The sequence below is a fragment of the Pygocentrus nattereri genome, chromosome 30, assembly GCF_015220715.1.
Source record: "Pygocentrus nattereri isolate fPygNat1 chromosome 30, fPygNat1.pri, whole genome shotgun sequence".
Taxonomy (NCBI): Eukaryota; Metazoa; Chordata; class Actinopteri; order Characiformes; family Serrasalmidae; genus Pygocentrus; species Pygocentrus nattereri.
The window spans coordinates 13,413,532-13,438,040 of NC_051240.1; the positions used below are offsets into that span (position 1 = coordinate 13,413,532).

At 43.0% G+C, this 24,509-nt stretch overlaps 1 protein-coding gene across 2 annotated transcripts; it reads right to left on the reverse strand.

Annotated features, from left to right (window-relative positions):
• Nucleotides 1-23,867, reverse strand: slc25a12 (solute carrier family 25 member 12). Of its 2 annotated transcripts, none has more exons than XM_017703665.2 (18): nucleotides 23,597-23,867; nucleotides 22,769-22,822; nucleotides 18,449-18,594; nucleotides 15,577-15,692; nucleotides 14,716-14,855; nucleotides 14,097-14,243; nucleotides 11,847-11,985; nucleotides 11,049-11,142; nucleotides 9,997-10,081; nucleotides 9,501-9,582; nucleotides 9,009-9,167; nucleotides 6,053-6,105; nucleotides 5,880-5,960; nucleotides 4,400-4,540; nucleotides 3,812-3,950; nucleotides 3,445-3,603; nucleotides 3,179-3,269; nucleotides 1-2,016 (listed from the first exon to the last, which is right to left on the reverse strand). In XM_017703665.2, exons 1-18 carry the CDS (start codon nucleotides 23,606-23,608, stop codon nucleotides 1,815-1,817), a joined length of 2,040 nt encoding a protein of 679 aa, XP_017559154.1. In that variant the 5' UTR covers nucleotides 23,609-23,867; the 3' UTR covers nucleotides 1-1,814. The 2 variants fall into 2 exon arrangements, with proteins under 2 accessions (XP_017559154.1, XP_017559155.1); XM_017703666.2 differs by lacking the exon at nucleotides 23,597-23,867 and adding an exon at nucleotides 22,926-23,566.
• Between the last annotated feature and the right edge of the window lie 642 nt (nucleotides 23,868-24,509).

The window sequence follows — 24,509 nt, forward strand, 5'->3', positions numbered from 1 at the left end:
TTTAAAATTTAACCGTATGATTTACTTCCAGAAAATACACGACCGAAATACATTTAAATTATTTTCTTAACATCAGATTATCCATGGTACATATTTTATTTGCTTTTGTTTTGATCAGTAAATCTGGAAACCTCTGTACACCATCAGTATGATGCAGAAATGAGGGCGAGAGACTATGACTTTGCCTCTCTTTCTCCCACGTCTCTGTGCAAAAAAAGATGTACAAATATGTACAGGGCGTGTGCAAGCTACGCAAAGCATGATGGGAAAAGCATTAGGAACACTACTGCACTACTTTAACACAGGAGGAACTTCCTAATGACTGCAAAGAAAAATAAAAAGGCAAAATAAGAAGAAAAAATGCAGATTAAATGCAGCATTTACACCGGCAGGGTGGATTCAGGTCAAGTGGAACACTGGGAGCAGAGAGGTTTTTGCTGCCGGCCTGACTGTATACAGACACGTTTACTGGCCAAGTCCTCTGTAGGTGATAGAAGACAAATATTTGACCGTAGGACATATTTGCAGGCACTGGTGAGTGAAACAGACATGATCACTAAATTTACAGTAAGTGGACCTCATAAAAAGATTACTAGATTAAAAAAATATAAAAAAAATCAGACAGCACCTGGCATCATGTGCTTTAAATGTTGGTTTAATAGCCGCACGTTACCCTACGAGACAAATGATGCAGAAGCTCTAATTTTTTTTTTAACTTTTTCTATTTAGTTTTTCTGGGGAGGAACATTTTTTGAACTGCAATTCAAGAGCGAAAATGAGACCTGCACCAGCAGAATGTCCTTATAATATTTGTTTCATGTTCAGATTATTGGAAATGGAAAGGAAGCGGTGCTTGTGCTGCCTGATTTTTATGTCCCTTCGGTTGAATCAAATATTAAAAGGACATATCGTTCGAAAATCCATGACCAAAAAGACAGACTGGACTAGATATTTTGTTGCAGTAAACATTTCATTTGGAGTCTATGAGTGCCATAAATCAGGAATTTAACATTAAAATGTGATGCTAAAATAGTATTTAGGGAGAGGTGATCCATTTCTCAGCAACAGGAATTCGGGAATGTAAGTGTCGAAGGGAAAAGGCTCATTTGAGGCCAAATTCTAATGTGGTCGACTACAAAACCAGTAGAAAGCCAATCAACAAACAGATCAAAAATGGTCTCTTTAAATTTAACGAATTTACTTAATTGTTTAATGGTCAGGTGTTCATATATAAGCAGAGGATGTTAAAAAGTAAAATGGCTGGATCACTTTTGCTTTTCAACTGGACTTGTTCATTTCATGTTAGACATATTTTAGAACATCACACTTTCATAACACGGCATCATTAAGGAAGTCGACAGCTGGTGAATACTCTCCTAGCATCCCACTCAATCTAAATTCACCCTGGATTTTTGGAAATACACTTCCCCCCCCAGGAGTTTGCTTGGTAAATCATTCCCAAAAAAAAAAGCCACACAACAGATGATTAGTCAGTGGCCTCGTGGATACTTTATACGGTCACTGCATTTTCTCAATCAACTGAAAAAGGAAATGTCCAGCTGGCATTTACACCAGCATTTGGAGTGTGAAAGTAATCCAGTAGCAAAATGTTCGGTTATTACAGAGCAGGCACTGATGAGTGGTTGAAAACAGTAAATATATCCCACACACCTCCCTCACCAAACAAACAAACAAACAAACAAACAAACAAACAAACAAACAAGCCAAAAATAAAACAGGAGAAAATGGAGTGACAGCCTGGAAGATGGAGGCATGCAGCCACTGGATGAAAGAACAGGAGTAGGCGGGGCTTTTTAAGAGGCTGGTGCCTCCTCCTTGCTGGGCTGGATGCTCACAACCCCAGAGGATTTGAACTTTGGCAGGTGAAGTCCGAACTTGCTCTCCACGCCGGCAAAGGTGGCTGCAGCGAGACGGTATCCACCCACATGCTCCGGGCTGACCGGGGGCAGTTCTGATATCCGTGACTTTGGAGTTGGCTCAGAGCCAGATGGACGGCTAGAAGGACAGAAGGAGGACAGGTCAGATCTCACAGGGCACAGCTACTCGCACCTCTAACTCAAACCAATGACAGTTGAAACAGCTGTAGCTCCCCAAGATCAGCTCCGATGATGAACTGAGCACGGGAAACAAAGCACTCTCCAGAATTACTGGAAAGAACACTTCATACACACAGCCACACCCACAGCCACACACAATTCCAATTTGGGACGTTGTGTAAAAACAGAATACGATGATTTGCAAATCCTTTTCAACCGATATTCACTTGAATACACAACAAAGACGAGATATTTAATGTTCAAATGGATAAACTTTGTTTTTTGCAAATATTCACTCATTTTGAATTTGATGTCTGCAACATGTTCCAGAGAAGTTGGGACAGGGGCGTGTTTCCCACTGTGTTACATCACCTTTCCTTTTAACACTCAATAAGCGTTTGGGAACTGAGGACACTGATTGTTGAAGCTTTGAAGGTGGAATTTTTTTCCCCATTCTTGCTTGATGTACAGCTTCAAGTTGCTCAGCAGTCCGGGGTCTCCGTTGTCGTATTTTGTGCTTCATAATGCGCCACACATTTTCAATGGGAGACCGGTCTGGACTGCAGGCAGGTCAGTCTAGTACTCGCACTCTTTTACTACGAAGCCACGCTGCTGTAACACGTGCAGAATGTGGCTTGGCATCGTCTTGCTGAAATAAGCAGGACGTCCCTGAAAAAGACGCTGCTTGGATGGCAGCAGATGTTGCTCCAAAACCTGTATGTACCTTTCAGCATTAATGGGGCCTTCACAGATGTGCCAGTTAACCCTGCCATGGGCACTAACACACCCCCACAAATATTGTGTCTTAGTGTAGTGTATTCAATTGAATATAGGTTAAAAAGGATTTGTAAATCATCATATTCTGTTTTTATTTATGTTTTTTACACACACACACACACACACACACACACACACACACACACACACATACATACATACATACATACATACATACATATATATATGTGTGTGTGTGTGTGTGTGTGTGTGTACTTTTCTGGATACAGTAAATAAATAAAAAAATCTTGTTGATAGGATAAGTCCCAACAAACAGACAATTAGTTGTTATTATTCTAGAGCTTTAATGCTGCATTAAAAAAAAAAAAATAAATAACACTCACTGCCCTCCAAAGTCAATGTAGAACCATCTCTGTAGGAGCTCGTAAGTGACGAGGGTCACACCAAACTGTGGAGAGGAGCGGAAGACTCGAGCTGGAAAATAAAAATAAATAAATAAAGTTTAGTAGTTTGCTTCTTTAATGTATCCTTCAAATTAAGAGGATAATAAGTCTGAATTTTGTCCGTTTGGGTCATTAGCATTACGCAAGCAGAAAATAATTATAGAAAATTTGGGCACACATTTTCATGGGAATGTGAGAGTTTTTACCTCCTGCTCCTTTCCAGAAGGCTCTGAAGCCCTCTTCCCTCAGGATCTTCCAAAAGCAATCAATAACTCCACTGTATGTAGTCTGGCCTGCACGTGCCGCTACCTGCAGTCGTGTTTTGATGACATCAGCAGGAGTGACCAATGAAGCAGCAGGGACACCTGGAAAGCAAAAAAAAAATTGTCATCCAACATCAAATAGAGAATTCAATTATTGAACTGATTCATTGAGTTAAACTACTGAATTGAAATATACACAATCTCTCGCAAATACGCGCACACACACACACACACACACACACACACACACACACACACACACAATGAAGAGGGGGAAAACAAAAGGCTGAAATGTCCAGGGCCATGTTACCTGCAATGGCTCCCGCGGTCAGCAGCTGCAGAGCTCCAACCCGACCGTCTTCATCAGCCAGATGAGCTTTAGTGTGGGCGTACACAGGGAAATAGATGGCAGAGAAGGGAATATCACGCAGGAAACAGGCTTTAGCACCCTGTGCGCACACACACGCGCACACACACACACACACACACACACACACACACACACACACACACACACACACACATAACTAACGGGACATGGGACACGTACCCAGCATAAATCGGTACAATTTACTTCATGACATCTATTTATAATTGATAACACAGATTATGAAAATATGGGAATGCGTTGTTTGCCTAAATATGACTTACTAAAAACAACATTATGTTCATATAATCTACGCAGTGATTGTAGTCAGAAGTGTTGGGGCCAATATGGCTTCTTCTGTTTCATTACACCACAGAAGACGACACTACTAGTCACATAGTTCACAGAACGACTGGGGTGGCAAAGTGAGAGGAACTTTAGAAGGCGGAGGAGTTTGATTAGTTGATTGTTCAAATTATACTTGAGAGATGCATCGACAATAGAAATAATCATTTCGCATGGCTAGCGAACCTTGTAGAGGCCGAAGAAGCCGAGGTCACGGACGACGCTCAACGCGCTCACTCTGGGCCCTGTAGTGATCTCCCCAGCAACCTGCAGACGGATCTTCACGATCTCCAGAGGATTGGTGAAAATCACCTGAGAGCCACCAGCCTGAAATTGACAGGTAAACACAAAGTTTAGCAAAAAGAGCTACAAATACACAAACACACATCAGAGTGAAAGTAATGCACTACAGAAAGCCTTGAGAGATGAGCAGATATGAGCTGTAAGAAACACAGCTTTTAGTGAGGAAACGGATAAGCAGCGAGCAGGAATGGGTCCCAACTCTTAAGGAATTAAGAAGATGCCCTGCTCGGAGTTGAGAAAGCCATTATGTAAAGTCGTAGAAACGGTCCTTGTCAGACAAAATCTAGAGGTGTCAAAACGTAAATTTAACATAGCAAATATAACGACAGCCAATGGAAACCTAGGATGGTCAGGGAGGAGGAGTGAAGACAGCGCCCTGGGGAGGAGCACTGACCATATTCGAAAAACATTATAAAAACCGATGTAATGTGTTGGATCTTTGCATTTTTGGCTATCCGGAAACCGACTCGTCACCTGAAACTTAATAAAAGCCTTTCCCTTCAAAAGAACCAACAGCTGAAATTAGTTTTTTCATCTACTTCATTCTTGCAAGAAAATCTTTTAAGCTTTTTGGCGGTATTGCTTTTTATACTTTGCAAGACCGTTTTTAATCTTTTGACTTAATAACCTTTTTTATATTAGAAAACAAATTAAATTAAAATTTGCATATTAATTAAAAAGTTAATTAATTGTAACATAATACTACATCGGTTACCCAGCGTGGAGGCTGGACTGCTCTGGATCCCGACATGACAAAACATGCGTCACTATCTGGCCGCAGACAGATGCTTTGGTGAATGCTAGAACACTACCTACCAGGATGTGTCCATAGAAAAGTTTGGTGGAAGAGGGATAATGGTCTGGGGCTGTCTTCCAGGCGTTGGGTTAAGATCGCCGCTTGACCTCACAAATGCTCTACTGATTAAATGGGGCATAAATTCCCACAGATATATTCCAAAATCTTGTGGGAAGCCTTCAAAGAAGAGTGGAGGCTATTACAGTAAATTTTGGCCATGTACTGTGTCAGTTCTCAACTGTCATGTTTCTTAAAATTATGGGCTGATGGGCAATGGTACCGAGAATATTTAGCTTTTTTTGTTGATTTTGCTCCATTTTACATGGTTCTCACCTTTTCCTTTCTCATTGTGATATTTTAGTGTTTGTGAACCAGTTCAACTTAATACCTCAACAAATACGTCTCAGCAAAAATGTTGTTGGTAAAGCACCAGATATCATACATACCAATGTATTGCCAGACCCAGAGCTACACATACAAACACTGCAACAAAAACAGTAAAACTCAACCACTGCATGTACATCACGTCATCCATGTGTGAGCTCCACCTCACACTCAGGTACTCACACATCCACCAGCAAGGATTTCCGCTGACAAAGGGATGGAGCCATCTTTATTGGAGCATTTGTCTCGCACAAAATCGTTCACCTACCGGCAAAACACAAACAAGCTTAAATTCCCAAACTCCATTCAGAGAAGCTAATGAATAATCAGGGCTCATGAGGTTAAGGCAGACTTACAGTGAGTTTAATGGCTTTCTCTGGAGCCACACCAATGAGCTGAGGCACAAGGCCTAACGGAAACACACAAAACAGGATGGAGACACAAAGCAAGAGTTTGGTGGAGGGAGAGAAGACAAAAAACAAATTTACCCAACTTGCTTTTACCCCAAGTGTAGTCATTCAGCCAAAACACGTGTACTGCTTTCTAGCACTTGCTATGCAAGGAGCAAGATGGTGCCCATGTTTGTGTTGGGAGCCATTGTTCACGTTTTATTGTTTGATGTGCTTGTGGGGTCATATTTGTGCTTCAGTTACCTTCTTATGTGTACAGCACTTCAGATCAACCACTTATGTAAAATGAGCTTCATAAACAAATGTTGACATGCTGTTACCTTGGAAAATAAACACTAGGTACAGATAAAGTTTAGTGTTCAACATGGCTAGTCTTCTTAAACTGTAGCATACTTGTCAGCTTAACACAAAAATGCTAAAGCATCAGAAACACCATAATAAGTGCATAATTACATGCTACTCTCACGCTACAGGCCGAAGCTGAGATATTCAGAAAAGCTTTGCTCTCTGAGTTTAAACTATACAAGACGAACTTTCTTGTTGTCCTTTTAAAGTTCAGGGCAAGTCTTCATGGTTTCTTCTGGGTCCTCATGATTTCTCCAGTTCACGTTTCTGTTCTTTTCCAGTTCCACACCAGAGACAGAGTCAGGATTTTACTGCTCTCTTTTTACCTGCCACAGGTGTGTTTGAATCTGTAGCAGCAGTGACAGGACCAGGACCCTATTCAAAGCCATTCTTAACATGCCCTCACCAGTTCGCCATTCAGATGTGCGTCACAGCTACACTGCTCAAAAAAATAAAGGGAACACTTAAACAACACAATATAACTCCAAGTAAATCAAACTTCTGTGAAATCAAACTGTCCACTTAGGAAGCAACACTGACCATCAATTTCACAGCTGTTGTGCAAATGGAACAGACAACAGGTGGAAATTACTGGCAATTAGCAAGACACACTCAATAAAGGAGTGGTTCTGCAGGTGGGGGCCACAGACCACTTCTCAGTACCTTTCTGCTTTCTGGCTGATGTTTTGGTCACTTTTGAATGTTGGTGGTGCTTTCACACTCGTGGTAGCAGGAGACGGACTCTACAACCTACACAAGTGGCTCAGGTAGTGCAGCTCATCCAGGATGGCACATCAATGCGAGCTGTGGCAAGAAGGTTCACTGTGTCTGTCAGCGTAGTGTCCAGAGGCTGGAGGCGCTACCAGGAGACAGGCCAGTACACCAGGAGACGTGGAGGGGGCCATAGGAAGGCAACAACCCAGCAGCAGGACCGCTACCTCCGCCTTTGTGCAAGGAGGAACAGGAGGAGCACTGCCAGAGCCCTGCAAAATGACCGCAAGCAGACCACAAATGTGCATGTGTCTGCACAAACGGTTAGAAACCGACTCCATGAGGATGGTATGAGGGCCCGACGTCCACAGATGGGGGTTGTGCTCACAGCCCAACACCGTGCATGATGCTTGGCATTTGCCAGAGAACACCAGGATTGGCAAATTCGCCACTGGCGCCCTGTGCTCTTCACAGATGAAAGCAGGTTCACACTGAGCACATGTGACAGACGTTCCAGAGTCTGGAGACGCCGTGGAGAGCGATCTGCTGCCTGCAACATCCTTCAGCATGACCGGTTTGGCAGTGGGTCAGTAATGGTGTGGGGTGGCATTTCTTTGGAGGGCCGCACAGCCCTCCATGTGCTCACCAGAGGTAGCCTGACTGCCATTAGGTACCGAGATGAGATCCTCAGACCCCTTGTGAGACCATATGCTAGTGCGGTTGGCCCTGGGTTCCTCCTAATGCAGGACAATGCTAGACCTCATGTGGCTGGAGTGTGTCAGCAGTTCCTGCAAGATGAAGGCATTGAAGCTATGGACTGGCCTGCCTGTTCCCCAGACCTGAATCCGATTGAGTACATCTGGGACATCATGTCTCGCTCCATCCACCAATGCCACGTTGCACAGACTGTCCAGGAGTTGGATGCTTTAGTCCAGGTCTGGGAGGAGATCCCTCAGGAGACCATCCGCCACCTCATCAGGAGCATGCCCAGGCGTTGTAGGGAGGTCATACAGGCACGTGGAGGCCACACACAATACTGAGCCTTATTTTGACTTGTTTTAAGGACATCACATCAAAGTTGGATCAGCCTGTCGTGTGTTTTTCCACTTTAATTTTGTGTGTGACCCCAAATCCAGGCCTCCATTGGTTAATAAATTTGATTTCCATTGATGATTTTTGTGATTTTGTTGTCAGCACATTCAACTTTGTACAGAACAAAGTATTCAATGAGAATATTTCATTCATTCAGATCTAGGATGTGTTATTGGAGTGTTCCCTTTATTTTTTTGAGTAGTGTATTTGTGGAAAACTGAATTGTCTGGCTCAAAGCTCTGGTTTGGGACTGTGGGTTAGTGCCTTTTTTGTTTAAGTCATGTAGCCTTTAGCTTGCAAACTAGCAGTAGCATGAAGTTATATCAGCAGTCATTTAAAAAAAATTGACTAATCTGCAAATCAAATGTTTACGGTTTTGATATATTAATATGTACTACGGATTATAAATGGCCTCTGTTTTTTCGAGTTTGAACAGGAAAATGCATCAAGTTACAATACTTTGTGACTCCAAAGTCTCGTCTGACACATTTCAGTTAATTTCACTGCTTCAGGTCTTTAACAATTGCACACAATGAACACAAGACACTGAAATAAAATTTAAAAGTGCTTTAAACACAAGCATCTGCTAAAACATCATGATTTTGACAGCCCTAGGAACAGAGGGAGTGAAGAAGGGCATTTAAACCCTGCTTTTGAAATGGGTGGCATTGAATGTGCTGGATTGAGAGCTTCCACTTTAAAGCATTTAAAGAATTTTAAATTTCTGTAATATTATAGGGATACTGCAATTTACCTCTGTAGAAGCCAAAGAAGCCCTCGTACCGGAGGACTTTCTTGGCACAGTCGAAGCTGTTCTTGTACATGAGCTCGCCTACAAACGAGCCAGTGGAGCGCTGGTTCTGCATTCTAGTTTTCACCAGGTCGATGGGGTACACCGCTGTGGCACCCGTGGCTACAAACACACACAAAATAAAACTCAATAAAACACACATTGTTTATTTTGATCAGAACAAAGGTACTGATCTACAGTCAACTTTAACAGCTGAAACTGAAGCTGTGGAAGGTGAAACTCCTGACGCCATGTTTACCCACAGAAAACACCTCCAAATCCAAAAAGCCAAGCTGCTTTAATTACTGCTGTTAGGCTGCTCAGCAAAACTGACATTATAAAAATGTTCAGGCCAGGTTCCGTCCTTTAGCATAGCAACACACAATACCAGAATCTGGAGTTTGGAAACTGGTTTATTAACTGAATGCTCTGTCTGGTCTGTGCGTCATGTCTCACCTCCAGCAATGGAGCCCAGAGTGAAGCGATATGCTGACTCTGCAACCTGCAGCCACACCGGACGAGAAGCATCACCATGCATCTGAGAGAGAGAGAGAGAGAGAGAGAGAGAGAGAGAGAGAGAGAGAGAGAGAGAGAGTGAGAGTGTGTGAGTGAGTGTGTGAGTGTGTGAGTGAGTGAGTGAGTGAGTGAGTGAGTGAGTGAGTGAGTGAGTGAGTGAGTGAGTGAGAGAGAGAGAGAGAGAGAGAGAGAGAGAGAGAGAGAGAGAGAGAGAGAGAGAGAGAGAGAGAGAGAGAGAGAGAGAGACAGACACACATTTTAAGTCTCTGGATCTTTCCTTTATGTAATCATCTACAAATTAACAGAGGATGATGAAGCCCAGGTCCGAAACCGCAGCTGCCTACAAACTCAAAATAGTATAATTATTCATTTCTGTACGCTACAAAACCAGATCTTGAAGCGTTTGGACACACAGACAGCCCCTACTTCCGCCTACCTGTCTCTGTACTTCTGCCAAATGATAGGGCAGTGCACCCTCCTCCAAAGGAGCTATCCTTTCAATATCTGCCAGGTTCAACCTCCTGCAAACACAGGAAGGAAGGAAAAAACAATTTCAGAATTCTATTAAAAAGACGGCTGTAAAAATCCCACAATACTGTTTCAAAACTGGTTAGTGTTCCACCTTTTTATAAGAAGCACTACCAATAGCATTGTTTTTACTTTTTTTTAAACAGTAGGCCAATACTAATTTTATCACTAGTTACTGCAGATGTGTTGATCTGCAGATCTACAATAAGAGCAGTGCATTAAGGGTGACGCTACAGAACCTTTACCCTGATTTTAGCCACAGTTCTGAGTCTGTGCCAGCTGCCTCTAGTCTATAGATTCTGGAGCAGTTGTGTAGCTGATTGGGAGAGAAAAATCAAGAAGGGCACAGATACAGATTTTCTGACTCTGACACATTTCCAAGAAGCCAGAGTACACAAATCATATCTGATGATTTGGCCCGCCTCAATCTTCCAAAGGCAATGAAACAAACAAAAAAAAAAACAACAGAATATGAATAAAGATGATGGTGAACGAGTGAAGCTTTTTAATAAACTGAGATTAAGGCATGAACAAAATTATGCTCATGCATCAAAAACCCTAAATCTACCACACAGACCAGATTTTTAGACACACTTCAGTACAACGCTTCTTAACTGTGTGAGAGCAAACAGCTACAGCAGAAATCTGCTCCTCATTTGTTTAATTGCGTCTCCGAGTAACGGAGGAATGTGTTCAAGCTGGTTTGGTTCAGTTAATCAACAAAAGTTGTGCAGGGTGTGATCCCCAATCTTTCACTTCTGCAGGAACCAGTCGTTCAGCGGAAGATGCCATGCGAAGGGCTTTAAAAGGTAGTGCTGTGAATCCACGGCTTTAGAGGCAGAGAAAAGTACTATTCAATGGTTCTGATTTGTTAAAACTTCCCTTTGAGGGGTTTTCCCATTTTATGTTTTTAAAATGTTTTTAAACAAGAAACTGTTAAAGATGATCAGAGGGACTTACCCAGTTTGGGAGTGGAGGCCTGAGAGCTGATAGAGAATATCAATCTCCATGGGAGTGATCTGACCAAACTTATTAGCAGCATGAACAAACTCTTCTACAGACAGACCGAGAAAGGAAGACAGAGACAGAAGATCCAACAGAGAAGACAGCAACATGTGACACGTGGTTACAGAGTTGCCCTGCTACAGCATTAAGCCCAGTTCACACCCACACGGCTTCGTTTTTAACTGGGACATCAATGCAATTTTTCAAAAACAATCAGTAGTTCTGAGGTCAGTCAACATTAAAATGGTTAAGAAAAAGAGTTAACAATCCATATGAAGCAGCGTAAATGGAGAGAACATTCCAGAGCTTCTTAACAACCACACACTAGTTTACTTCACACATTTCACACTGAAAAATCTACAATGTTGTTTAAATTACTGTATGTTTAGCCTGGTCACATTCAAGAATTTTCTGTTGACCATTGTTGTATAAATAATTCTGATTAATGTTAAACGTTCATTAAAAATTTTCATTTTGTGCATTTTATGCAAATAAGTCAAAACACCATACATTGGCTTATTAGCCATATTGCTTAAATAGCGTCTTTCTTTCCAGAAAGCAAAAGATGACCTAGTGCACTGTACTGTAGTAAGTACAGTAACAGCGTCTACAAAAGCTCATATTTCTCTCGTCTTTTGGAGGATGTGGCCTTGTAGGCTTTAGAAATCAAATGACAAACATGTAAAACCTTTGTGTGTGTGTGTGGTGCACTATGTAGCAGTAGAGAACCATTTCAGACGCCCGTTTCTGTACCTTTAGTGACGAGTGTGTCTTTGCGGGTCCCGGCGAGTGTGCTGTAGATTTTGCGGATGAGCTCCATGTTGTTGAGGAGTGAATTGAAGGCATTGAAGTAGGAGAAGCTCACCATGTGAGAGGTTCCGCCCCCGGCTACCTGCAGGAGGAAACACACGGCTGTTAGGCTGCGTTTACCCAGCAGGTACAAGTGGCCCAAATCTGATCCACTTTCATACGCGACACAGATCAGTCAGTGTGAACAGCAAAAGGCACAGAATCTGATTCGATTCTGGTTTGAGAAGCTTTCATACATGATACTGAAGTCCGATATGCAGCAACGCGAGTCCGTCTGCGTGTGTTCATTACACTGTAAGTATGCTGGCGCGACATGGCTGCTGCTTTACATCAGTTTTTTGTTTGTTTTGTTTTGCATTGTTTGTGTGAATGTTTGATGGAATTCGCCACCATTCCACCGAAATGGCAGCAGAGAGTGATTTTCCACCCGTGGCTCACAGACTTCTTGGACTGGCTGTTTGAGTAACCTGGACCAGCCACTTGAGTGACGTTGTACAAAATTGAATGTGCTGACAACAAAATCACAAAAATCATCAATGGAAATCAAATTTATTAACCAATGGAGGCCTGGATTTGGAGTCACACACAAAATTAAAGTGGAAAAACACACGACAGGCTGATCCAACTTTGATGTGATGTCCTTAAAACAAGTCAAAATGAGGCCCAGTATTGTGTGTGGCCTCCACGTGCCTGTATGACCTCCCTACAACGTCTGGGCATGCTCCTGATGAGGTGGTGGATGGTCTCCTGAGGGATCTCCTCCCAGACCTGGACTAAAGCATCCAACTCCTGGACAGTCTGTGGTGCAACGTGGCGTTGGTGGATGGACATGATGTCCCAGATGTGCTCAATCGGATTCAGGTCTGGGGAACGGGCGGGCCAGTCCATAGCTTCAATGCCTTCATCTTGCAGGAACTGCTGACACACTCCAGCCACGAGGTCTAGCGTTGTCCTGCATTAGGAGGAACCCAGGGCCAACCGCACCAGCATATGGTCTCACAAGGGGTCTGAGATTCTCATCTCGGTACCTAATGGCAGTCAGGCTACCTCTGGCGAGCACATGGAGAAATGCCACCCCACACCATTACTGACCCACTGCCAAACCGGTCATGCTGAAGGATGTTGCAGGCAGCAGATCGCTCTCCACGGCGTCTCCAGACTCTGTCACGTCTGTCACATGTGCTCAGTGTGAACCTGCTTTCATCTGTGAAGAGCACAGGGTGCCAGTGGCAAATTTTCCAATCCTGGTGTTCTCTGGCAAATGCCAAGCATCCTGCACGGTGTTGGGCTGTGAGCACAACCCCCATCTGTGGACGTCGGGCCCTCATACCATCCTCATGGAGTCGGTTTCTAACCGTTTGTGCAGATACATGCACATTTGTGGCCTGCTGGAGGTCATGTTGCAGGGCTCTGGCAGTGCTCCTCCTGTTCCTCCTTGCACAAAGGCGAAGGTAGCGGTCTTGCTGCTGGATTGTTGCCCTCCTACGGCCTCCTCCACGTCTCCTGGTGTACTGGCCTGTCTCCTGGTAGCGCCTCCAGCCTCTGGACTCTACGCTGACAGACACAGCAAACCCTCTTGCCACAGCTCGCATTGATGTGCCATCCTGGATGAGCTGCACTACCTGAGCCACTTGTGTGGGTTGTAGAGTCCGTCTCCTGCTACCACGAGTGTGAAAGAACCACCAACATTCAAAAGTGACCAAAACATCAGCCAGAAAGCAGAAAGGTACTGAGAAGTGGTCTGTGGTCCCCACCTGCAGAACCACTCCTTTATTGAGCGTGTCTTGCTAATCGCCAATGATTTCCACCTGTTGTCTGTTCCATTTGCACAACAGCTGTGAAATTGATTGTCAATCAGTGTTGCTTCCTAAGTGGACAGTTTGATTTCACAGAAGTTTGATTTACTTGGAGTTATATTGTGTTGTTTAAGTGTTCCCTTAGTTTTTTTGAGCAGTGTATGTACATATATATATATATATATATATATATATATATATATATATATATATATATATATAAAGATTAAACATTGTAAATAAATTAAACAGAACAAATAATTATGAATTAATTAAGACACGTGTGGCATCGGTATAAACAATTTCAGGCTTAACTGTACCTCTAACTTTGCCTTAAAAGCACATTCACAGGCACATACACATATAGACACCAGCACAGAGATACCCTGAGACTTACTGAGACCAGATTTTCTTCAACAAATGCAGTCAGCATGTGGTGCCTGATGGTGGACATGATGTCACTGAAGTCCATGGCTGAGATCACTCCAGTCTTGGCTTTGTCCTTCTGTGCAAAGGCCTGCCGGGCATGCTCCAACTGCAGCTCCTACAGAACGTCAGAGGAACAGAAGAGTGACCACAACTTTCCATCAAATCAGTAGTGAGGAGTTGACTGACAGCTTAATTTTTCTGCTTGTTAAGATTCTGACTTCAGATAAATTCCGCATTAGACAAATACAGAACAGGGAATAAGAGTCCAGGTTATTCTGCATCAAATTCTAAATTATTTATTGTTATAATTTTGCTATACAATCCATTTAAATTACATAAATGTTCAAATGTAACTGATGACAGTGAATTAAAGATGCATTGAATATTCAATCTGTATGAAGAGATTAGAGTCTGTATCTGTTCATTGTTCTGCTGCAAAACAAAACTATTGCGACAACCATTTTTCATCAAATTCTAATTCTAATTAAACATTGTTTTATTAGCATCCAAATTTGGCATTGAAAATGTAGAATCCGCAGCTAAAAATTCTAAAATAAATTTTAATTACAGCTCACATTAGCACATACCTGTAGAAACTGGGTGAACTCCAGGTAGCTGAGTCGTTTGGTTCGGTCATGGCCAAAATGAAGACGAATAAACTCACAGTCCCAGTTAAAGGGGATGTGATGATGGACTGTCGTCTGACTGAAAATATCACGCACGTTTTCTGCAAACATGCATACACACACAGCATTTTACACACAAGCAACATCCAAAGAACCTCTGAAAGGAAGATGAACAATACTGCATAAGCAGTATAGCAATTTTATGCATGTCAATGTGATCATTTACATGTTTCCAAACCTCGTCTCATTTTCAACCCCTATGGACTGTAGTTACAAGCCAAAACCTAGTTTGGGTAACAAATGCTTCACTAAGTGAAATGAAGTCTGCTAAAGATAGATTTAAGCAAATTTATGCGATGGCTGGGAGACTCAACGAGAAATCTGGAACCAAACCCGCTGTCCTTACTCCAGTTTTTAAAATAAAAATAATAATAAAAAAAGTAGTTACTTGTGTACTTTACAGTTTTCACAGGACATTTATTGCCTTATTCTCCAGATAAGCAAATCTAAGTTAAATGGTGTGCCTGAAACCTTATGTATGTATATTTCCTTCGGTGCTGAACATCTTATTCACAAGCGCAATCTTTACTGTAAGTGCACCACAACTTTAACCTTTCGTTCAGCAAACGCAGAAATCAAACATTCTACTTTTGATCTACAATCAGATTTCTGCTTATTTATTTTTTATTTGTTATACCAACCATGTAGACAAAATTTAAATATTGTGCTTTTTATGCAAATCTTCTCAACCTCTAAACAAGTTTGCTGCATTTCTTCCCCCCCCTCCCTCTTTTACACTCATATATACAGACACATACGCACCGAAGGAAATGTCTCCAGTTCCAGTTTTATCAAAGAGCTGAAAGGCCACAATGAACAGTGCATCTGGAACGCAGAGCACTGACTCAAAGGCCAAAAACTCCTGGAATGAAATCAGCCTGTGGGGGGAAAAGACAGAAACTGAACAGACCACACGCATCTGCTGCAGCAGCCAAAAAAAAAAATCAATGGGCAATGTTTAAAAATATATATACGTTATATTTAATCGTATAGATATAAATACAGTGTACGTAAAACCAAACATAAAAATATCTAAATATTACGACTTGCATTCATGTTTAAAAGTATGTTTTAGTACATTACACAGAATTTTTCATGCAGCATGTTATCTTTAATTACTTCATGCACCTCATCACAGCTACGCCTCCAGAAACGGCGCTTTGGATGAAAGTTATTTTTGATAATATTGAAGTATCTTTCGGCAGATCTGCAGATTTAAGCTAAATTAAAAGTTTAAATTCTAAGTAGAGATAAAGGAGCTCAGGATTCATTACTTCCACACTTAACCTCTCACTGATACACCCAGCGCTGCAGCCCTGCAAGAAACAATCCAACATGAAGCAGTAGGAATCTCTCTTACGGATTGGACACAGTTTGAAGAGAATGCGTAACTGAGGGATGCAGTTAACTGGGGGTTATAAGGTTCCATCACTCCGCCCTCGACTACTTTCGGGGTTACGGGGAACATTATCTGATCTTTTGCCAAACCGACACTGTTGTACTTCAGCGATGATGCCTCTTTTCTGAGTTCCACCACGTTATCTAATCACAGATAGAGGTGTAATACAGTCAGGCTTTTATTGAGCTAAGGTGGCTCATTAATGCTACTGACTGATAACTCTCTGATAACACGAGAGCTACAGACAAAGAGAGAGAGAGCGCGAGAGAGAGAGCGAGGCTGATGTATAGTGCAGCTATTTCTGCATTTACATCAGTATTTGTTTTTATGTTCCACTAATATAACATGCAATCCTATTCCTAGATTTTAAGCAATGCAACTCCTTACAAGTAAAACTGAATTTTCAGTGGTCAAAATGTAACAACTCATTTCATATGTGAGCATTTAATTCCTGAGATCAAGCGGAAATTTAATTTCCACCACACGGTAAACTTAAATACCACATCTGAAACTTTAGATCATGTTAGGAAAACTTAGTAAATTGGAAATAAATCGGAAAAAGGCCAACAAGTAAAATTTAATTCCTACAAATAGTCATAATTCAAAGTTTTATACTTTATTTCAACAACATCTTTAACAAACAGTTCACTATTATTTGCCAGCACTTCTGTAAAATTCTTAGCTCTCATTCTGAGAATTTTGGTTTTCTGTTTCTAGATTTTTCATATTTACTTTTGCAGCCAACTGGTCCTTCACTTGCACTACATGTTTAATATATATGGCTTCATTCTCATATGGAATTCGATTGGTTCTTACCTAGGACACAGGTTATACATATTACAAGGTAATAAAAAAAATTGGAACCCCAATTCCAGTGAAGGTGGGACGTTGTGTAAAACATAAATAAAAACAGAATACGATGATTTGCAAATCCTTTTCAACCTGTATTCAATTCAAAGACGAGATATTTAATATTCAAATGGATAAACTTTGTTGTTTTGCCAATATTCACTCATTTTGAATTTGATGCCTGCAACACGTTCCAGAGAAGTTGGGACAGGGGCGTGTTTCCCACTGTGTTACATCACCTTTCCTTTTAACACTCAATAAGCGTTTGGGAACTGAGGACACTGATTGTTGAAGCTTTGAAGGTGGAATTCTTTCCCCTTCCTGCTTGATGTACAGCTTCAGTTGCTCAGCAGTCCGGGGTCTCCGCTGTCGTATTTTGTGCTTCATAATGCGCCACACATTTTCAATGGGAGACCGGTCTGGACTGCAGGCAGGTCAGTCTAGTACCCGCACTCTTTTACTACGAAGCCACGCTGCTGTAACACGTGCGGAATGTGGCTTGGCATCGTCTTGCTGAAATAAGCAGGACGTCCCTGAAAAAGACGCTGCTTGGATGGCAGCAGATGTTGCTCCAAAACCTGTATGTACTTTTCAGCATTAATGGGGCCTTCACAGATGTGCCAGTTACCCCTGCCATGGGCACTAACACACCCCCACACCATCAGAGATGCTGGCTTTTGAACTTTGAGCTGGAAAAAAAAAAAACTTTGAGTCCTTGCTTGTGAGTGACTGAGCCTTTCAGGGATGCTGCCTTTATACCCAATCATGACACTCACCTGTTTCCAATTAACCTGTTAACCTGTGGAATGTTCCAAACAGGTGTTTTTTGAGCATTCCTCAACTTTCCCAGTCTTTTGTTGCCCCTGGCCCAACTTCTTTGGAACGTGTTGCAGGCATCAAATTCAAAATGAGTGAATATTTGTTTATCCGTTTGAACATTAAATATCTCATCTTTGAAGTGTATTTAATTGAATGCAAGTTTAAAAGTATTTGCAAATCATCGTATTCTGTTTTGATTTGTTTTACACAACGTCCCAACTTCACTGGAATTGGGGTTATAATAAATTAATAAATAAAATTTAAAAACAGTGCCAATCATCGCCACTGTAACTTTGAGTATCTCTTATTTACCATACCATATTTTGAGTGTCTGTTAGGACTGTTATCTCTGGGTTTTATGAATCTGGCCCACTAACTTTAAAATTGTTTGTTTTTAGAGTTACTTCCATATTTGGACTTCAATGCTGTTTCCTCACAACATCAAACTCTTAAAATCATCAAAGTAGGTGTTAAATCAGAAGAGATAGTGAGATCTGTGGTGTACTGACTTTTCTGTTCACAGTCTGGTACCTGTATTTCACCGTTTCTGAGGATGTTATTTCTTACCCATCCTTTGTAGTATCTGCCACTCCAGCCAGCAGCTGCACAGTTTTGGGATTGTGATGAATCTGTGTGTGGAGGCCCAAAAACGTCTGCACAAAATCACTGGGGGTCATGAACCGCTCGCCATCCTTATCCACAACACTTGAATACTGAGAGAGAGAGAGAGAGAGAGAGAGAGAGAGAGAGAGAGAGAGAGAGAGAGAGAGAGAGAGAGAGAGGTTTATATCCTGCAGTGCACTAATACCTGGAAAAGCTGTTCAAGGGAAAACACAAAAGACAGAATTAAAAAAGAACCCATTCGGCCGTGACAGCAGCACAATTAGGACTGTGTGTAGACCAACACAATATCTGGCCAGAGTTTAGAGCTGCATGCTTTAAGGTGCGACTGCAATGCAAGTCCAACTTTCAGGAAAATGATCTGGCCCCATAAGCCCATAAACCCTTTATCCAAGCTCACAACACCAGCGTGTATCAGAGCACTAGTGATGGATGATATTTACACAAGTTCCAGCAACTTGTTCAGCACTTATTTAAATACATTTTATCCGTTTATTACAAATCTGTCCATCCAGCTGTAATGTACCAACACGCCTATTGACAGAACTGATGAATAATTACACAAAGCCTTCGCTGGTGGTGAAGTTCATTTAAAGGAATCATTGAGCAGGAAACTCCACTTTTATCACCTTATCCTAAAAGCTCTGTCTTTGAAAAATAAAAGCTCAGTCAAAAACCTGGGTGTCACGTTTGACAGTGATCTTAGCTTGAAGACCCAGATCTGTCTCATCTCTGATCTCCCCGGCCGATAGTGGTTAGCTTCTACACACGTTTGCGTGTTAGCGCCTGGATTACTGCAGCGCTCTTCTCTCTGATCTACCCAACAGCTCTACTTCCAGCTTGCAGCGGGTAAAAAACACTGCAGCTCCTGACATGCACAAAAGGGTGGGATCATGTCGGACTCGATTTTAAGATTCTTTTAATGATTTTTAAATGTCTTCATGGCTCCACAATATCTTGGTGACATGTTATTAGGAACGTCCCCTCAAGAGCTCTCGAATGGGCCTACAGGAAGATGCTGGCTGTACTGGCCTTCTTCCACTCAGGGGAAGGTTAAGACAAATGTACACTAACAAAATGAAAGTTTGGAAAATAGTTATGTAAAAACAAATTACAACTGACTTGGTTCATAAAGCTACTCAAACATAATGCATGGATTTCAGGAAGAAAAAAACAACACTGCAGGATTTGAGCCCTTTTTAATCAACATGTTATTTAATAGGCATCAGCAACTTAATTCAAACTATTCGCCCCTTAAATGGCCAAGAGCTGCTGTCGGGTCCAGGACTCCTCACTCACGTAACAATGAGTCGGTTAAGGCGGATTAAGTTCAGCAGACTACACAACTTTCTGAATGGAGATTTTCTATCCTGGAAACTAACCCAAGAAAACAAACCTGCATTAGTCAATTTACATTAGGGACAAACAATAATATCAGAATCACGGGGATACAAACGGATAACTTCAAAAGAATGTCTGCATTGGACACGTGCTTATACTTGCATATGTAACCTGTTAGAAAAGCAGTATATTTATCTGTAACGACAATCCCAGCAGATCTCTACATTTCATAAACGTCACCAGCAGCAGATACACACGTAAAATATCAGACGCAGGCGCTGGACTGATTCATCCTTTATTTCTTTTCCCATGTACTTACTAAAAAATCCTTGGTATGTAGTCAGCCTGGAAATTTTAAACGTTCGACATCACCAAATTATTTTGCATGCCATCATATATACACTCCCTGGCCACTTTATTAGGTACACCTTGATCGTAAATGGCTGGACCCCCTTTTGAGTTACTGTTGCCTTTCTTTCATCTAGATCCAGTCTGCCCATTCTCCTCTGACCTCTCACATCAACAAGGCATTTTTGTCCACACAACTGACCGCTCACTGGATATTTCCTCTTTTTCGGACCGTTCTCTGTAAACCCTAGAGATGGTTATGCGTGAAAATCCCAGCAGATCAGCAGTTTCTGAAATACTCAGACCAGCCCGCCTGGCACCAACAACCACGCCACGTTCAAAGCCCCTTAAATCCCCTTTCTACCCCATTCTGATGCTCGGTCTGCACTTCAGCAAGTTGTCTTGACCACCTCTACATGCCTAAATGCAGTGAGCTGCGGCCGTGTGATTGGCTGATTAGCTATCTGTGTTAACAAGCAACTGACCAGTGTATGTAATCACATTTCAGTCAATGGATCAGTTATGCTTCCTTATATTACAATCCAGAGGAACTAATTACTGGCATGCTCAAGAAAATTAACCAGCTGCACCAGATGCTTCCTGACAAGCCTTAATTATGCTGAAGCATTTCTCTGCCAATCTTCAGGCTGCAATGTAGAAAAAATAAAACACTGTGGCAAAGAATTCCTCAGATTTCCAACACAAGTTTCAGCTCCAACTGGAAAGTAAACCAAGGCCGCTTTAATCCTGCGTGATCCACCTGCTTCAGTTCCACTGAAACTGCCCGGGAAAGCAGGCATTCAGCTCACAACAGGGGCAGAAAGAAAGTCGGGAACGTGATCAGCAGCAGCGGAAGTAAACGCTTTGTTTGACGGTGGGCCATAACTACCGTGAAGACATGTTCACAATACACAACCATAAGGTTTCTGAGAGTTGTGAACAACCACAATTGTGGGAAAATGCTATGAAATATTAAGTAATTGAGTAAAATGATCTTTTAAATTCAATATTAAAAAGAAAAAAAAAACAGAAAGCAAAAGCAACTGATAAAATGAATTAATGAACGAATGGCATGAACAGTAGAGTGTTAGTAGACACCGGCTGTCAGGGCTGCACTGATGTGCATCTTTCACTATTTGATGCGTCATTTTTGCATCTCAGCACATTTTCAATATGGAAAACACCAGCAGACGATTCTGTGACTTCTACACCTCAATACCAAACAAAGCTGAGATACCAGTCCACAACAAAGGGAGCAGCAGTAACATGTAACTGCCCCTCCGTTTATAGTTTAACATGCGAATGAGAAAGGAGATTATATCAACACGCGTGTCACGACAGCATCACTGCTTCAGTTACTCTCCATCACGGGTCTAATGACTATGATACGTGGAGCTTTTCAGTGGTCTAGAAGTGCTGACCATCCATCAGATCCTCAGAAACACAACGATGACCACTACGAACACAAGATATTGTTCCCTGAAGTGTTGATTTACTTTCATTTACAAATCAATAAAATCTGAGCAAGGCTGTTTATCCTTCTGCATGCGACTGTTGCACGTTAGAGGCACAGTGAGACAAACAGCCCAACGCTAAAGCACAAAGAGGTTACAGCTGGTTATGGAAAGCCAAATGATCTCTGCTTTTAGCAGGTAAACCCACACAAACATTATGAGTGGGCTTCAAAAATGGCCCTTTATCATACTTGTGCACAAATACATGATGTAACTCCTGTGTATTTGCAGGATCTTCTCACAACTCAAAAAACAGCTTTCCACTCACTCGTGACGTGCTGGAATCCCGGTGATGAGTATAAACGCTATAAAGCAGTGTGGCTGAATCATGTCAGCTCATTATGGCCCGTGACAGGAGAACGTTCCTGTTCCGCTGAGGAACTCGGCCGCTCTTAAGAAAAATTCAAACACCTCTTTTTGTGCTTTTACTCCGTGATAAAAGTTTGTACCTTTTCTAATCATCCATGTTCTTTTTCTCGCTTATCTGTATTTGCCTTTATTTATATTTTATTCTTTCCTCAGAATGTAAAGCACCTTGAACCATTTCATGACCTCATGAACGTACACTGCAGAGATAGTGACCCCACAGAAACCCCTGAACCTCCCACCTGATACTCATCTATACCTCCCATAAATCCCGTCTACACATCCCTCCCCTCTGACACAGAAGGAGAGGAGAGATGACCCAAAACCAGAAGGGTCATCAAACGTCTAAACACACCTGCCAAGGACACACATTCCACAGCAGCGAGGAAGAACCCGCCTTGACCGCTCAGCGCTGAACCGTCGTCGGACATTCGAGTGTTCCGACTCTTTTGTGCTGTGTGGGATCCACAGGTGGAAGTCTGATAATAGGTCTGGCTAAAATACGCCTGCACAGCTTTTACCAGCACAGAGGACATGAAACACGCCTCCTTCACCAGGTAAACCCTCTGAAAGGAGAACCGCTATAACGGAACACTGAAAACAGGAAAAATCAGGCTAGGCCACATCGGCGTCCACGTCCCAGGACAAAGTCACAGGCTCAGTTATGGAATAACACTGAACATCTGCTCAGACTTACCTTCTGAAAGATGCCCTTCAGCTCATTCGGGTCGGCCCTTTTCGTTGACTGCACCTGTAAAAGCCAAAAGACAGCATTCACACCTGGACAGGAGATGATTCGACCTTTTTAAAGCCAGAGATTCGGAGAGTTCAAGCAAACCCTTCTTAAACCATACCATCCTCAAAGACGCACGCGGGGAGACACGCAGCGTTTGTCTTCAAACTTCCCAGCGCTAGAAATACAAATAAACCCAATATACACGAAACCCACTGCCTCGGCTCCAGCTGACTGACCAGCTGACTGACCCCCAACAGTACGGCTCGCTGCCGCGAGCTCAGGCCTCTCGGTGCAGCCTGCAGACCCGACACCGCCGGAACAAGGACACATTAAGGTCCGTGAGCGCGTCTTACAAGAAGTGCAGCAAGCTCGGATTAAACCGGCTGGACAGCCACCGGGTCACCTCGCCGCTGACCTGTCTAACACGAGGTAACGTTAATTAACGAAACCGGGCTGCACCCGAATTCGAGCAGCCCCGCGGGCAGGAAGAGCGCTAATACAACCCCGACCGAGGAGACGCGAGCAGCTCCGCCCTCAAACCGCCCGGAGAGCCGAAAGGAGCGGTTCCTGCGCGGAGCGGCGGCGTCTCCTCCTCACCGAGAGCCGCCGAGAGCGGCTCCGAGAGCCGGGCAGCAGCGCTGCGGCTGCGGCTCACACCTCCACACACGCCGGCCCCGCCGACGCCCTGCGCCCCTCACCCACCGCTCCCGAGGATTAGTAGATGCTGAACAGGCTGCAAGTTTCAGTAAAACGCTAAAATCAGTCAAACGCCGTGTAAACCAGAGTCACCTTGGCCGCCATGCTGCATGTGTGACGTCACTGTCCTTCCTAATAGTTCTTTTGAAGTGAATCGCCTCGCAATGAATCACTAGACCGACTGAGTCGAGCGGTGGCGTCGCAGTTCCCCGCGTGGCACTTCTATAAAATCACATCATTTAATCTCACGAGTTCAAACTGGGTTGTTTTGAGTTGCTTTCTCGCTCCTACTGCCTTTAACAGCGTGCTATCTGTAGTCTGCAGCGCAGGTATAGTGTATACCGTGATCCAGGGGGCGCTGTTTCAGTGATTTCACTGACCCCCTGTCTCTTAGCCACAGGAACGCGAACGAATCGGTTGAGTACTTCAAAAAGAATCATATAAACTACTGAAACGGACCTTTCGAAAGAATCGGTTCTGTAAACTGAATCAAACGTCCTGACGCTACAGCGCCACCGTAGTCTCGCGCTTAGGGCCGGAGGGTAAGTGCTGCACTGTGGGGGGGCATTCATGTAAGCTCCTCCCGCCCCCCAAACACCCCCCAAACACCGCCCAAACACTGCCCAAACACCGCCCTGCGCTTCCTGCGATCTTCGCTTTAAAGAGAAAGTCTGCAGTAAAGTAATTGAGCGAGGCTCTTCGGCTGATGTAAGCGTGAAGCCTGTGGGCGTGGCCTGTGTGGAGCTTGCGCAATAGCCCCGCCCCTGCGACCAAAACATGAAGGAGAACTCTCATTTTAGGGTTTGGGTTCGATCATTCACACGCCGCCGCGGTGGACTGTGGGGATTATGCCCAACACGTCCGCCTCCCCAGCCTGAAGAAGCCCGTCCTCGTTCACAGTCACAGTGACTTTAATGGACTGGAGACCCTCAGTAGCCGTGAGGCTCTGGGTGCGAGTGTGGACTAAACTCGATGTGCAACTATATGACGTAATAACCTGTTTGCT

What these genes read in the sequence shown, in the direction of transcription:
- slc25a12 (XM_017703665.2), bottom strand. An exon ending in GGCCTCCACTCCCAAACTGG is followed by an intron (nt 10,082 to 11,048) that starts GTAAGTCCCTCT and finishes CTGTGTTTGCAG; the next exon opens with GAGGTTGAACCTGGCAGATA. An exon ending in TACATTGACTTTGGAGGGCA is followed by an intron (nt 2,017 to 3,178) that starts GTGAGTGTTATT and finishes CTGTCCTTCTAG; the next exon opens with CCGTCCATCTGGCTCTGAGC.